The sequence below is a fragment of the Lotus japonicus genome, chromosome 1 (assembly GCF_012489685.1).
Source record: "Lotus japonicus ecotype B-129 chromosome 1, LjGifu_v1.2".
In the NCBI taxonomy this organism is placed as follows: domain Eukaryota; kingdom Viridiplantae; phylum Streptophyta; class Magnoliopsida; order Fabales; family Fabaceae; genus Lotus; species Lotus japonicus.
Window position 1 is genome coordinate 82,464,274 of NC_080041.1, and position 14,427 is coordinate 82,478,700.

The window sequence follows — 14,427 nt, forward strand, 5'->3', positions numbered from 1 at the left end:
TATCATATCTTGTCCTTATCAGACTCTCTATCATATCCTGCTCTTATCATATCTTGACCACCGGCCCTAAAGGTTATAATTTATTTTTTCAATGTACTAAAAAAAAGTGTGTTTATGTTTTAAAATAAGCTCATATATGCTATTTCAAATCAAACTATTATTCCCAATTAGTTTTTTCTATTGTAGGGTTAAAAATGTTTTTAGTCCTTGTAAAATAAGGGTAAATTGAAATAGTCCCTCTCCAAAATTCACAAATTTTAATCATTGACGTTAATGAAATATGTGATTTTAGTCCTCGTCGTTAGAGTTGGGTTGTTAAATAATGATTTGTCTCACTTAATACTCACATCATCATTTTAGTTGGCAAGATACATCACCTCATTAATATGATGTGGTGTCGCCTCATCTTTCTTCCTCCTTTATTATTCATCGTCATTCCAATTCTTCTTCTTCCCTTCTTTTTTTCCCGCTTCTTCTTCCTCTATGTTTCTTCTTCAATTCGTTGATTCACCCTAAAATATCTTATCTTCTGTCCAGTTCAATCTTCCACTCCACCCCATCAACATCCTCCCTCCATGGTTGCGTTGTGACCCTCCAAGGCTCCAACATCCCTTTCCAGTTCACATCCTTCGAATCCTTTTCTCTCTACAACAATTTCACTAAAAACAGGTACAATTGTCTATTCCGCTGAAGATATTAGTGCCTCATACCCTAATCTCGAAAGCAATAAAATAAGCCTCACACGATGTCCCTCACTGGCTTCGATATGTGTTTGAGATAGGTGAATTAGGGCCAAGAAGGGTTGTATGATGATATCATCCTTTTAATTTATGTTATCTCAAAATTATCCATCAAAATCTTAATCTAATAACCTTAAACTTAATTGTAGGGTTTATGAAGTCGTCATGGACAATTAATTATCAATCTATATGTCCACCAACTCTTACGACCTATTTTTCAGGGGACAAAATTAATGGAAGTTATATTTTCATTTGTTGTTTTCAATAGTTGTAATCTTTATTTAAAAAATAAGTTGTATTTATTGTTTATTAGCAAAGTTTAATAGTTGTAATCCTTATTACTCACTGTAAAAGCATAGATATGTCAAAAAGTGCACTACTTTGGTGAATGAGACTAAATTACACTATATGTGTAAAGAACTCGAAATTATGTTTGAACTTATAATATTTGGCAAGATATCTTCAGGGCCGTGTAGAGAGATTTTGGGGCCTAAGGTGAAAATGTTGAAGTGATGAAAAAAAAATCTATTTTTTAGAGAAGAAACAACGAGTGAAGAGCAAACTTATATAATAGCATAATACTATACTATATATATAAGTCATTAAAAACCTAAATGTTATGAGTCACACAATTTAATTTTTTTAGTTTTGGAAATGTATAAACAACAACTATTTTATTTATTAATTATTTAAAAAATGTAAATTTGCCAATACAAAACAATACTAATAATAACTACCAAAGTTGCACATCCCACGTTGCACTTTTAAGTTCTCACATTACATTGCCCATGTTACGATTAATGTTACACAACTTTTCTTTGTTTTATTACTCTCTAAAGTCTCAATTATATATCTTATATAGTATATACATTCTAAATATTTTTGGGGGCCTTATATATTCTAGGGGCCTTAGAGAATTGCCTACTTTGACTAACCCCTACACGGCCCTGGATATCTTCTCTAATCTTGTAGTTTGTTTAAAAATCTTTCTTGTAAAGGAAAAATTAATTCTGAAATGTGCTAATGTGAGTTTTTTTTTTTGATCTGAACATATTACTGATACCTCATTATCTGCTTCCCATCAAAATTTGAATAATCAATCCAAAATTTTAGACACACATCTCACTTTGGGTATCTGCATCATTGAGTGTTGACCCCAACGTTTTCTTAAACCTAGAAAACGTGAGAAAGAGAAGGAAATTACATCTATGGATATTTTTTTTGGTAAATTGTTGAATATGTTTGATTTTGTTATATATTTTAGGGATAAATATTTTGTGTGCTTGCTGTGGTACCTTAATTTAAATGAGAGTACGATACCTTAAATGATGTAAAACCTTTTTATCTCCAATTTTTTTAACTTCTAAAAGCCTCTAGCACCATCATTCATGAGCATTTTTGTAGATTATCTCATTATCTTGTCGTTTGCCAGACACCAATTTCCATATCTCACCCTTATTGTGGTCAATAACTCTCTTGTTCTAACATCGCATACATTTCCACTTCCACCTCTAGATTCTAACTTAAAAAGAGCTGCAACAACCGGCATGACGTCTAAGATTCCAACAAAAGTTAAAAGGTCTAAGCTTCTCTCTTTCTCTGCCCTTCAATTTCACAATTTCATCTAGTCGGGGTACCGTACCCAAAAAAATTCAGGGTACCACATAATTGGCCTAAATATTTTATATTAATTAATTTGCTTAACATTCTAAATCCTAATATAAACTCAACCAAAATCCAAATACTTGTAATATCTTATGCTGAGTCATAAAATCTTTCATATGTACATAGTACAATATAGAAGGAGCATTAGATGTTGGCCTAATCTTGTAAGAAAATCTGCTAGATTGATTAGTACTGTATCTAGAGAAAACTCTGGTATGGCGTCCCTGTCAGTGCTTTCAGGACTTCATCCCAGTTTTCAATTTGCTCTGATAATGGGGCAGTATGTATCTTTACTTGATGGCTCTCTAGATCTCTGTATGGAACCCTTAGAAATTCCTGAACATCCTTGAGTTTCTGGAAGATGAAAATTGAAATATCAACAGAAATTCAACATAGAAACCCGCACATACACCCAGTAAAAACGGAACACACATGTTCCTTAACTAGCTAGCCTTACATTGCGGTTGTTGACAAGATCCTCGTAGTAGAGTACAATGTGACGAGTGTTCTTAAAGTATGCAATGGCCTTGTTAGCTGTTTCTTCTGTTAGCTTCAGCTCTGGTATCAATAATGTGATATTGATCCCTGGCCTGTAGTTGGCAAGAATTTTAGCCTGCAGAAGCAGAACTAGTTCAATTTTTAAAACATGGGGAATAATGGTAAGAAAGATGTACATATTTGGATACACGGCATGATGAAGCCAAAATCATGGTGGGCAGAAGCAAATATTAAGGGAAGTTACTTTTGTCCATCATGATTTCGGTTCACCGTGATTTTCTGTTGTATATCTGAACATACACTAAGGGGAAAAAAGGACCTCCGCCGAAGAATGCACGTGAGACTTATGAGTCCCATTCAGTAGTTTGGTATCTTTGTCATAGGAATTAGCTAGCACAGACACCATTCTCCGGAGCAAATTCCTTCTGAACAGGAATATAGCAGAAATTCTTCTCCGTTCGAAGTACTCCACTATCTCCTTATGATGCTCCATCAAACCCTGTATAAATGATGAGAAAAGAAGCTGAAATTTGATGAATTGAAGCAAGTGGTTAACTTTGAAACTAGTATAAATGAACTCAGCCGACAGCCAAGCTAACAAGCATGGAATTAAAACTCGGATCAAAGTTCTCTCATATCATATCACATTATCACATGAGATTTTGTGTATCTAGGGATCTTTATAAGTATTCAGAGGGTTGTGTCACGGGTATTTAACACGTATAAAAAGAGATAAACACAAATTATTTACAAAAGTGATGATAGGTAGATTCTCGTGAAATTTGAAATTCAATAAACATTCGGGGTTACAAAAAAAGTGGTAAAAATGCATTTTTGACTATCTCTCAGGATCTCGGGTCCCGCAATGCGAATGTTTAAAGAATGTCCGCACTATTTTGGATTCTAGAAGATCATTTTGGTATTAACAATGACAAATATGAGGTACTCTAACTTGCTTGAGTAATTTAATTTCAGAATGGTGCCTAGCTACCTGATTAAGCATCCACTTGAAGCCAACAGCTGCAGAGCACTCATTCTTGGAAGCACTGGTGAACCAATCAAGATTATACACTTTATCCATTGTCTTCAAAATAGAAGAAACGTTCTCCCTTCTTTTCCCTACCGAAAATATTTCTCCATTGGAGCTTACATTAATATGACTGTTCAAAAGTGTCTCAAACCAACCGCTCCCAGATCTTTGCATTGACACAATGCAAAAAAATCGAACAGGATTGCAAGCACACTCCTCTCTGCACATTCATCAATCATTCTATATCCACATTAAATAATCAAACCCAATCATATTACTTACATTGTATTGTGTAATTATATTGTGTATACATATGTATGTGCATTTTAATTACCTGCTATATGTTCTGGGTTGTGGATAATGCAAGTATGGCACTTCCCATTCTTCCACACTTGAAGGATGATTACAGGGCTGGTTAAAGACATTGTTAGTGAAGCCTAACAACTTGATGTTTGTGCCTAAACCTTTTTGCTCTAAATAAATTGAGCAAATGTATATTCCACAAACCATGGCGATTACTAAAACTGCCAACCTCAATGTTAATGGAAATTTCTTGGAAGATTTTATGTCCAGAGGGTCCTGTAATAGAAGAGTTACCCATGTCAGGACCAAAGGAATGTTAATAAGCAGGTATCAAATTACAATGGGTAACGTTGAGAATCAATTAACAATGAGAAGAGATCACAGAGCTTACTTTGGTTTCCATCTAAGATCTCCATAAAGAAAACAAAATAGATCCAAAGAATGTTGAGGTGCATTTGGGTTCATAAATTCTGTTTTAGCACTTGAGAGATATGTGGCCAGAGAAAGGGTCAGAGGCTTTGGCGAGCTAATCACGCTTAACAAAAACCTTGATCTCTTGACTTTTTTTTTAATATGAAAAAAATGATGTTTACATGTCTTGAAGGTGTATCTACCCGTGTAAGAAAAGAGAGATATTTAGGAAATGAATTACCATAAGCTCTTTAATTTAATTAACTAAACTAATTTTTATTTAGATTAATCATACACATTGATTAAAAGAATAAAATTGTGTACGAGGGAGCGGTAGAGACCCTCAATGTAGAGCATCCGAATTTGGGAAAATTATATATGTAATGATTTAAATGATGCGAATCCAATATAGGGTTGTCTAACTTAACTTAGCTTAGGAGGCTATGTAACTCATCTCAGGTTAATGAGCTAAAAGAGCTATTGGAAGTAAAGACTGTTGAAAGCTATGACAGGTATTTGGGGTTTCCCACTATTATAGGCAAGTCAAAAACTCAGGTGTTCAGGTTTGTGAAGGATCGAGTGTGGAAAAAGCTTAGAGGTTGGAAAGAAATGACTTTGTCTCGTGCAGGTAGGGAGGTTTTATTCAAAGTTGTGGCGCAGACGATCCCTTCTTATGTTATGTCTTGCTTTATCCTACTGGATGACCTTTGTGATGAAATTGAGAGCATGATTGCTCGATCCTTTTGGGGAGGGGATGCTTCCCGTCGTGGATTACATTGGGTAAGTTGGAGTAAGCGGTGCCAGCCCAAACTGGAAGGGGGTCTCGGTTTCAGGAACTTTAAGCATTTTAATTTAGCTCTAGTAGCAAAGAGTTGGTGGCGCATTCTCAGTTCTCCTGGCGTATTTTAATTTACCTTTTTATTTTTTTAAAGTCATTCACTTTTTTTAAAGATGTTCTTCACTGTTCTTCATTAAAAATCATAAAACGCGACACTTAAGTGTTCCAGGGCCGGCCCAACACAACACGGTGCCTAAAACAAATTTTAAAGTATGGTCTTTTTACCTAAGGAAATATTTATTTATTAAAATATTTGGGGCCTTTTTTTACATAGTAAAAAAAATGAAGGCCTTTTTTACTTAGTAAAAATTAATTTTTTTTAGAGGCCTAAAACCCTTGTTTGGGTGGCTTGGCCCTTGGGCCGGCCTGAAGTGTTCAATACAAAGAGCCAAAAAAGGATTTGAATTCAATCTCTAGATTGCACATGAACTCATTTGTGAGCGTTACATTTTGCACATCCAAAATTGTTAATAACTAGTGTTATTTACCCGTGCGTTGCACGGCGATTAAATTTATTATATAAAGATAAAACAGTAGTAATGTGTTTTTAACTTAGTTTAGTCTCTTTTGAGTAATTATCAAAGATATGAGATAAAACATATGTCACAAACATGTAGATGAATTGACCACAGTAAAAATATTTATTCGATGAGGTTTGTAGATACCTCAAAGTGTCATTACTTGAATAGTAATAAAAAATACATTTTTAAGTAATGCATTACATGACAATTGAAATAAGATAAACATAACAATGACAACATGAACCCTATAGCCTTTGTAGTCCATGATTAATGTTAAAGACATCATAACGGAGCTTGTTGTCAATTTGTGCTATAGAACCTAGAAAGGAAGAAAAAATTATTAGTGTAATAATCAGTAACTAATACAAATATAAACTGTGTATAATTTGAAAGTGGTAAACTAACCATATAGAAACGTCATTATACCTTCAAATTAGATGATCAATAACTTGCTTGATATCCTTTTTTGCTGTATAACAATAAATATAATACCCATATCAGTTTTTATATTTCTACCATTTAAATTGAAATTACTTATAAGATAAATAAAAACTTACATGTCAAATAACGGTTTTCTGAAATTGGCATCCCTGATTCAGTTCTTTACACTGTAATGATAATTTTATTTTCTGAAGTCAAATAACGGTTTTTAATGTAACGATCAGTGGACATGATATCTTATTCCTTTTTCAAGATGTAAAGATTTTATTTATTTCAAAATTACATGAACCCTTTCAAATTAGAGTGGGTTCTTATTGCAGGCACTGGATACGGGCAAAATCTAATTTTTAAAATAAACACATTTGAACCCATTTACATTCCTCTGCAAGATCTTTTAGTTGCTCAATGGTTTTCCCATCATTCTGCTTTAAAAAATCATCTTCAGGGGTAGTTTTTCTTGCAGAATCTTGCAGCGGACTGATGACATGCACTGCACTATCATGTGATTCCAAAAACCTAACAGATAGACGATTAATTTATTTTATCTAAATAGAAAAAAGGGGAGTAAATTAAAACCCTTCAGAGCTTAACCGACCTAGTTCGGAGGGGGGCAGCTTCTTCTATGAGAGGATTAAAAATCACCTTGGTAGCTCCGTAAACATTTTGGAGACTTGTCTTAACTGTAGCATCCAAATTATGAATGTTTGCATTTACAAATTTGTCATGTACTTTAATTATTTGACACCAGATGAAACCTTAAAATACCTTTAAAGGGCTTGACTTTGACACAACTCACAACAACAACGGCATTGGTTGCATCAGCAGATCCAAGGTAACCAACGACCTCATCGACATACTTTCCAAAAAAGGCGCATTCAACCCGAGCCCTACCAAAACAAATGAGAAATTATAAATTTTTAAAAACTTAATAATTAAACACGCGGAAACTTTGAATAAGGAATGATATTGGGTGTACCCATCTTGATCAAGTTCAATCGTAATTCTTTTTTGCTTCCCACCATCTTTTTCGAATTCTTGTTCAGCACTTGCACCAGTGAGAATTCCAATCACATATGTACAATCATAGAAACATTAATCCAAATAACATATCAGTAATTTTGAAAAACAAAAGGAAAAAAAAAAGAGGCTTAAGATTGTCCCAATTTAGGCTTGTTTATTTGTTTAATCATAAATTACACCAAACCGTATATTTTTAAACGTAAAATATATCTAGGCCAAACTGTGATTAAACAAATTTAATATAAATAATACGAAATTGGTGTTTAATGAAGCAAATCTTGGTTTTTTTTAGACTAACGTGGAAGCAAATCTCACATTTAAATCTAAAATAATTGTACGGGTTCTAGTCAATGGTCTTGCATTTAAATCTAAATTAATCTCACATACCTATCAGAAAAGACGTATCAAGATCCTTGAACATTATATCAGATATTGGTACAAAATTGTACGGGCTCAAGTCAATGGTCTTGTTGGGAACCAAGCGCACAGATGTATGAATATCAAAGTTAATTTTGAAAGGATGCGAGGTCGGTCGGAAATCACGACCGCTTTCTCCAACGCCGAAGAACGAAATCTGATATACACGACCCTCACTTAGTAAAGATTGGAATCAGTATATCAGAGTCTTCCGAACGGAAGCATGTATTTTACAACCCTGAAATTCAATTAAAGGATAACGTAAGAATTTATAATTTAAACAAAAATGACGTAAAAAAAGATAGTTTATGTGAAAAGTGATTTACCTTCTCATCCATGAGTATCATGTCCATGGAAAATGGAAGCTTGGATCCATATAGGCTTGGACTAAGCCACAACCGGTTCACCTTTGCGATAATACACCAGTTCTCTTTAGAGGCATCGATGGTTGAGAGATCGTCGATTGCCATTAGAACAAAGAAATCTTCAAAGGTAATGGTTGGTGGGAATAAAAGATGAATTTGAAGAATGAACATGAGGTTATTTATATTGGAAATTGAGAATTCGGGTTACTCCATTCTAAAAATGGAAGAAAAAAAAATAATGGCAGTCCACCTCCATATTTGCTGCGGCCTGAATCAACACACGGAGAAATTCAAAATCAGTTGTTTTTAAATCATATTGGTCAATCTCACTATTATTTGTTATGATTCATAATAGCATGGTCCTTTAATGGAATTTAATTTTGATGAGCTAGTTAAGGTAAATACCAGTTTTGTTTTCAATTCAAATACCGTGGATGCATTTAATGATTTACTCAATATTCCTTCAATTTCTACTACTATATATCACTTTTACACCGGTGGTATGTGTTTGTAAAGACCAACATAAAATCAGCGTTTTCAAAATATAAATCATTGGCCATGATTCCCACGTTGATTGGTTCAAAATTTAATGACTGCAAAACTTATTTTAGGAAATTTAATGGTCCGAATGGAATTGACCATATACACTTTCATGATTGCAAAAATTACTATATGAAATTAGATGGGCCGAATTGAATTGTGAGGTCAAGCATTTATTACCAAATCAATAGTAACGTAAAAATGGGGAGTAGCAAAACAATTTCAGTTTTTGAAGTTAAAATAATATGGGCCCATGTAATTGACGGAAATAGTTCAAATCAACGCCATTTAATTATTATTTTGATTAAGTTTTGGTCAATGCATTTACAGAATTTGCATTCAATTTGATTTAAAACGCACAGGTGAAAATTATTACGTTTTTATTGTTTTTGCATCAGAAGCTTGGAAACAAATTAAGAGTCATTGAACAATTAAATGAAAAACCCCATTCTTTGATTAATGGGCTAAAAACTGAAATATGTAATTGGGCTTTTACAATTCAGGTCCAAAATAATTAGGAGGTGACACTTGTCACGTAAAGAGGGGGGTGGTGGAGAGTGGGTCTTGGTCATGGAGGTGGGGCTCATAGCCTTCCTCTTTTCTAAAGTATATAGATATAGATACGCCTTATTTGTTTTGGTTATTTTTTAATTCCAAAGTACCCTTAAAATAAAATAAAAAGACACACCCTTTTGTACACCCTTTAAACTAAACAAAAAAGTTTAAACGCTAGATTACTATATTACACATCCTATGTGTTCAATTTTTCCTAACTTTCTCCCAACCTTGTCATTCTTTGTGGCGATTTTTAATGCTCTTTCCACCACAACTGGAGTTCTATTCACAACCAAACATGTCAAAAATCGTTTGATTATCATATAATAATATTATTTTTCATTATCACAATTTATTGTCGTAAATGAATGTTTCATAGTTTTTCTAAAGTTCGAAAAGAAAATAATTTTTTGTGTGATCGGAAGTGTATTTATTACTATTATTTCAGAACATAACAAATTTACTTTTACAAAGTTGCATTCGAATCTTAAATTTTCAGAAGCTAATTTTACTTTTTTTTACCTGGAAGTTAACTTTTGGTTAGTTACCTATGCTTTATATTTTCTAAAAATTGAAATTATAAATGTCAGTTTTGCCCTTATTTTACAAAAGGGGTGTATATGGAGACAATGAGTCTCGGACCCATAAGGTATGCGTAAAAAACATCTACCATGAGTAAGATAAAAATCCACTAAATGAGATGTAACACCCTCTAATCCCCTTGTTTATTTTAAACTTACATCAGAGTGATTATACGCATATTCAAAGAGAGCATTACAAAAATATTCAAAGACTACATATCTCCTCAATAACATATGTCACGTTCTCAAACTTTAGATCAAATATTTCATAAAATAATCATACTTCATCTTTTATGCATTGCACAACGGAAATAAATAGAATCATCAAAAAATCATCTTCCAAACATACTTCAATAAAAAAAATTCAGTATAAGAAGTATAGGCATTATGGCCATCCAAAAACGTCAACTCCATGTAACTCAAGTTTACAAAAGAAAGAACCAAAAAGAGTTGTCAATTACTCTCATCAAAATAATTTATCAAACCACGTTCCCCAATGTTACATACAAAGAAATTGACCCTCATACTACTAGATAACTATCTAAATAACAGTATATAGCTCTCTGTCTACTTCTCATGAGATGCTCCACTAGCACCTGTACCTGTACGATGTCGCATAGAACATCATTCCAACAGAAGGGTGAGAACTTTATCATATAATTAAGCATAATAACAGGTAATGAAAGAACAATACAGAAGTTTACATTATAAAAACTTTCTCTTCACAATAATACTTTCCTTACTCATTATTTCCAAAGACAGTTCTACTTAGCAACTTTGTTCCACAATAAAATATCTTTAACAAAGTAAACGTCATCCAAACTTTTACTAACAACATCATTCACAGATATTCACCAACAACAACTATCACAGTTCTTATATTTCTTCCATCACATAGGACCACTCAAAAACGTGAGACTCAATGTGTGACTCTAATGCACATGCATGTGGTACCAATTGTTAACCTTAGCGGTATCACCGCGTTCACACAGAACAGTTAACCACCAAATAAAGTCTATCAGACTTCCAGAACTACCCCGGTTTAGGGACATTCTCTAGCTCCGCAGTAACTAGCAGACATACCTCTGTCACCGGGTTCTGGAACACTCTCTAGCACCGCAGTAACTAGCAGACATGTTTATTGACTGTATGAAGTGTATTTGTGCAAACATCTCAACTCTATACATGCATTATATAGCATATTTCTTCATCACTTTCCATAATGAAAATCTCATCATATTTGCTCAAACAACACTTCAACCTGTTATCAAATAATCACATTTGCAAAACAACAATACAACAATTCTCACTTCATCAACAACCAATTCCAATAATTCATCTTATTGAATTCAAAATATTCATTTTCACCAATTCAAATAAATCACCATAATCCATATATCCAAAATTCAAAAGAGTACCCAAATTAAATAACAGATACAGTAATAATTTTCTGAAAAATAAGTACAGTAATCCGTTTTCTGAAAAACAGCAGGCACATCGGTCACTAAAAACGATCTCCAGGACTCATTACTAAACTAAAAATTACGTTCTTTACACGCATAGAAAGCTGATTAAAAACCCTACAATTTCTTAGTTTACCAAATTTTCATTGGAACGCTAGAACTGGGTGATATCAGACCACGAAGTTCGCTGTCCAGCACAGAAACTGACAGAAACAGCAGGTACATCGGTCACTAAAAACGATCTCTAGAACTCATTACTAAACCAAAAATTACGTTCTTTACACGCCTGGAAAGCCGATTAAAAACCCTACAATTTCTTAGTTTACCAAATTTTTATTTGAACGCTAGAACTGGGTGATATCGGACCAAGAAGTTCCCTGTCCAGCACAGAAAACTGACAGAAACACTTCTACCTCAAAATCAAATTTCGAAAATTTCGAATTCAGGGTTCCTAGGCATGGCTCTACATCAACCTATCATCATACTACAATTATAGGATAAAGCTCACACCCTTACCGTGATTGATGATGAACCCTAGTTCTCTTCCTTTCCTCTTCCTTCTTCTTTCACGCGTCCTCTTCTTTCTTTTCTTTAGCTGCTTCCCCATCCTTATTAAACCATATAAACCTAATTCCTCAAGGGCTAAACTAAAAATCTTAAAATCTCTCCTAGTCCTTGTCTCTATTTTTAATCCTAACTTTCACCCCCTAACTCTCTTCCATTTCATAAAACACACCCAGCATCACAAAAAAATATTTTAATTCATTAAAGTATTATTATATCACCTATTAAACCACCATACAATATAATCTTAGTTAAAATAAAATACCAACATTATTTTAATTAAAAATGGGGTGTTACAAGTATAGCGATGGACATGAGTAATTACCCGCAAAAAGTAGTGGATACGAGTTCGGGTATGGGTACTATTGTACATAACCCTCCCATACCCACAGACACATATTATTATTATTATTATTATTATTATTATTAATATTATTATTATTATTATTATTATAAAACTTAGGTCAAGTTCCTTACCTCCATTCCATCAAGTTTATGTGTAATTCTTTAAATTTTGACAATAAATTCTTAATAAATGACATTTATTTTTAGAAATAGTTGCACATGTGTCATCACATGATTGGTAAACTTGATGAAATGGATTTAAGGAACTTAATCTAAGTTTCTCCCTTATTATTAAGCTATAACTTATGCTATAGCTTTCTAACTTACTTTTAAAAAAAATAGGTAAGTAATTAGGTTATTAATTATTGTTGCTAATTTGATCCCACATATTTTTAAAATAAGTAAGTTAATAATCTACAACAACTTTAGGACTATATTAAAAATATAAAATTATGAATTTAAAGTTATAACTTTCTCGTATATTCCTTTAATCCTTCTAAAAAGATCATACTTAATAGAATAGTTATACTTGTTATGTATTTGGATGACCTTTTATATTTTTAATAATGGTTTTTATTTAGTAAAATTAGTTTGTACGAACATATAGGTACCCAGAAGGATACAAAGACGAGGGGACGAATATTCAAGTTACTAGCCACGCCAATGTAAGGTCGGGTACGAGTAATTTGTGAAAACACAGATATGTGAATTGGTATTATAATACCCTACCAAATCCTACTCATTGTCATTCTTAGGGATGTATGAGGGTTCAGTAACGAAAAACTTCTCTATTACCAAGCACTATTGTTTATGTGGCCCATGGTAGATGGGGCCCTACTTTTTGGTCAATTAGATGGGCCCATTAACTGTGACTCTGCGTGAAATCATGATGGACTGAGCCCAAAAAGTATGCAGAGACCAAATCCCCCACTTGGCCCATATCAAGAAATCTGCTTTGAGTGCTTGGACAGTTTTTCGGTTTTTCCCCCCTTTTCTTTCAAACCTCCTCCTCAATTTTAGGACACTGATCAGGAATACACCCTCCGATCACAATTATAAGCAAAAGTTAGTTTTGTAGGTTCATTCAATAAATAATGTATGTGACCATTTTAATGACCACATACATCATTTATTGAATGAATCTAAAATACTAACTTTTGCTTATAATAGTGATCGGAGGGTGTAGGTCAAAAGTCCCAGTTCTATTTTAATGGAACATGAACCGCAAGGTTATTCACATCACCCCATTTACCAAAAAATACTCTGTTAATTAGCTTTATCATTAATTTTATGTTAATGCTTTACCTTTTCCATTGTTGAATAAAAGTGATCGAACCTCCCTATTTAGTGGAATTCTTCAGGAGTCATGTAGCACATGATGATATCGGACACCATCTTTTACTAACTCGGTTTCACCAAACAAATTGGGAAATTTGTTAAATTTATTACTCCAATTATTCTTTTAAACACGTTGAGTAAAGTTCTTGTGCGCATTAAAATATGCCTTGCCAGCTCAAGACAAAATGACATCTTAAAGTAAAATAAGTAACGCATGCATCACGAGGTAGCAGAAGATAAAATCAACTGTATTTCCAATGAAGAAAAAAAAAAGATAAAATCAACTTAATATACTTTTATTTCACATTTACCTTTTATTTTAACGAGAGGAAAACTCACATTTACCCTTTAGATATATTTTTTTCGTAAGAGAAAATATCTGATATTTATCATATTCGAGGTGAATAAAATTGTCTGATTAAAGGTAAGACGGTTAGGCCCCAAAAACTTAGTACGTATATTGGAATTTTTTTTCAAATATTGTAAAAAAAATAAATATTTACCAAAATATTGTATTTTGATAAATATTTACCAATTTATGGTAGTTTTGGCCATGTAAGATGCTTAGGTGGTCACTTTTTGCAAAAACTCCTCATATGGGGAGTTTTCTTTATGACAAAGACGTCTAGAAGTAAGAGTTTTCACAGTCAATAATTACATCATCATTATGTCGCATAAAGATTCCTCAAGTGAGGAGTCATGCTGTCACGTCAGACTCTTGGAACGAAGCACCACTATTTTGAGAAAAACTCCTCATTTGAGGAGTTCTCCTATCAAATCAGTCTTCTCATA

At 33.2% G+C, this 14,427-nt stretch overlaps 2 protein-coding genes and 1 long non-coding RNA gene across 3 annotated transcripts; all 3 read right to left on the bottom strand.

The window, feature by feature from the left end:
- Window positions 1-2,485: 2,485 nt before the first annotated feature.
- Window positions 2,486-4,747, bottom strand: LOC130732125 (uncharacterized). Its single transcript, XM_057584237.1, has 6 exons — window positions 4,628-4,747; window positions 4,268-4,512; window positions 3,895-4,153; window positions 3,223-3,402; window positions 2,863-3,018; window positions 2,486-2,759 (listed from the first exon to the last, which is right to left on the bottom strand). The coding sequence occupies exons 1-6, from the start codon at window positions 4,637-4,639 to the stop codon at window positions 2,604-2,606; spliced, it is 1,008 nt and encodes a 335-aa protein (XP_057440220.1). The 5' UTR covers window positions 4,640-4,747; the 3' UTR covers window positions 2,486-2,603.
- Window positions 4,748-6,434: 1,687 nt separating this feature from the next.
- LOC130748490 (uncharacterized) lies at window positions 6,435-8,354 on the bottom strand. Its single transcript, XM_057601720.1, has 7 exons — window positions 8,211-8,354; window positions 7,855-8,041; window positions 7,424-7,481; window positions 7,213-7,334; window positions 7,043-7,127; window positions 6,824-6,963; window positions 6,435-6,475 (listed from the first exon to the last, which is right to left on the bottom strand). The coding sequence occupies exons 1-7, from the start codon at window positions 8,352-8,354 to the stop codon at window positions 6,435-6,437; spliced, it is 777 nt and encodes a 258-aa protein (XP_057457703.1).
- A 1,934-nt stretch (window positions 8,355-10,288) lies between these two features.
- LOC130732126 (uncharacterized) lies at window positions 10,289-12,003 on the bottom strand. The gene is made up of 2 exons (XR_009016949.1): window positions 11,905-12,003; window positions 10,289-10,527 (listed from the first exon to the last, which is right to left on the bottom strand). It is a non-coding gene; the product is annotated as an uncharacterized LOC130732126 (long non-coding RNA).
- Between the last annotated feature and the right edge of the window lie 2,424 nt (window positions 12,004-14,427).

Bases quoted from the DNA above. Each gene is read 5' to 3' on its own strand.
- LOC130732125 (XM_057584237.1), bottom strand. The intron at 3,019-3,222 runs GTCCTTTTTTCC...CTGCTTCTGCAG, and splicing joins ACGTGCATTCTTCGGCGGAG to GCTAAAATTCTTGCCAACTA. The intron at 2,760-2,862 runs GTAAGGCTAGCT...TTCATCTTCCAG, and splicing joins ATCTTGTCAACAACCGCAAT to AAACTCAAGGATGTTCAGGA.
- LOC130748490 (XM_057601720.1), bottom strand. From the start codon at position 8,354: ATGGCAATCGACGATCTCTCAACCATCGATGCCTCTAAAGAGAACTGG. The intron at 7,482-7,854 runs GTATGTGAGATT...GTGCTGAACAAG, and splicing joins TGATACGTCTTTTCTGATAG to AATTCGAAAAAGATGGTGGG. The intron at 6,476-6,823 runs GTAAATGGGTTC...ATTGTTATACAG, and splicing joins AAAAGATCTTGCAGAGGAAT to CAAAAAAGGATATCAAGCAA.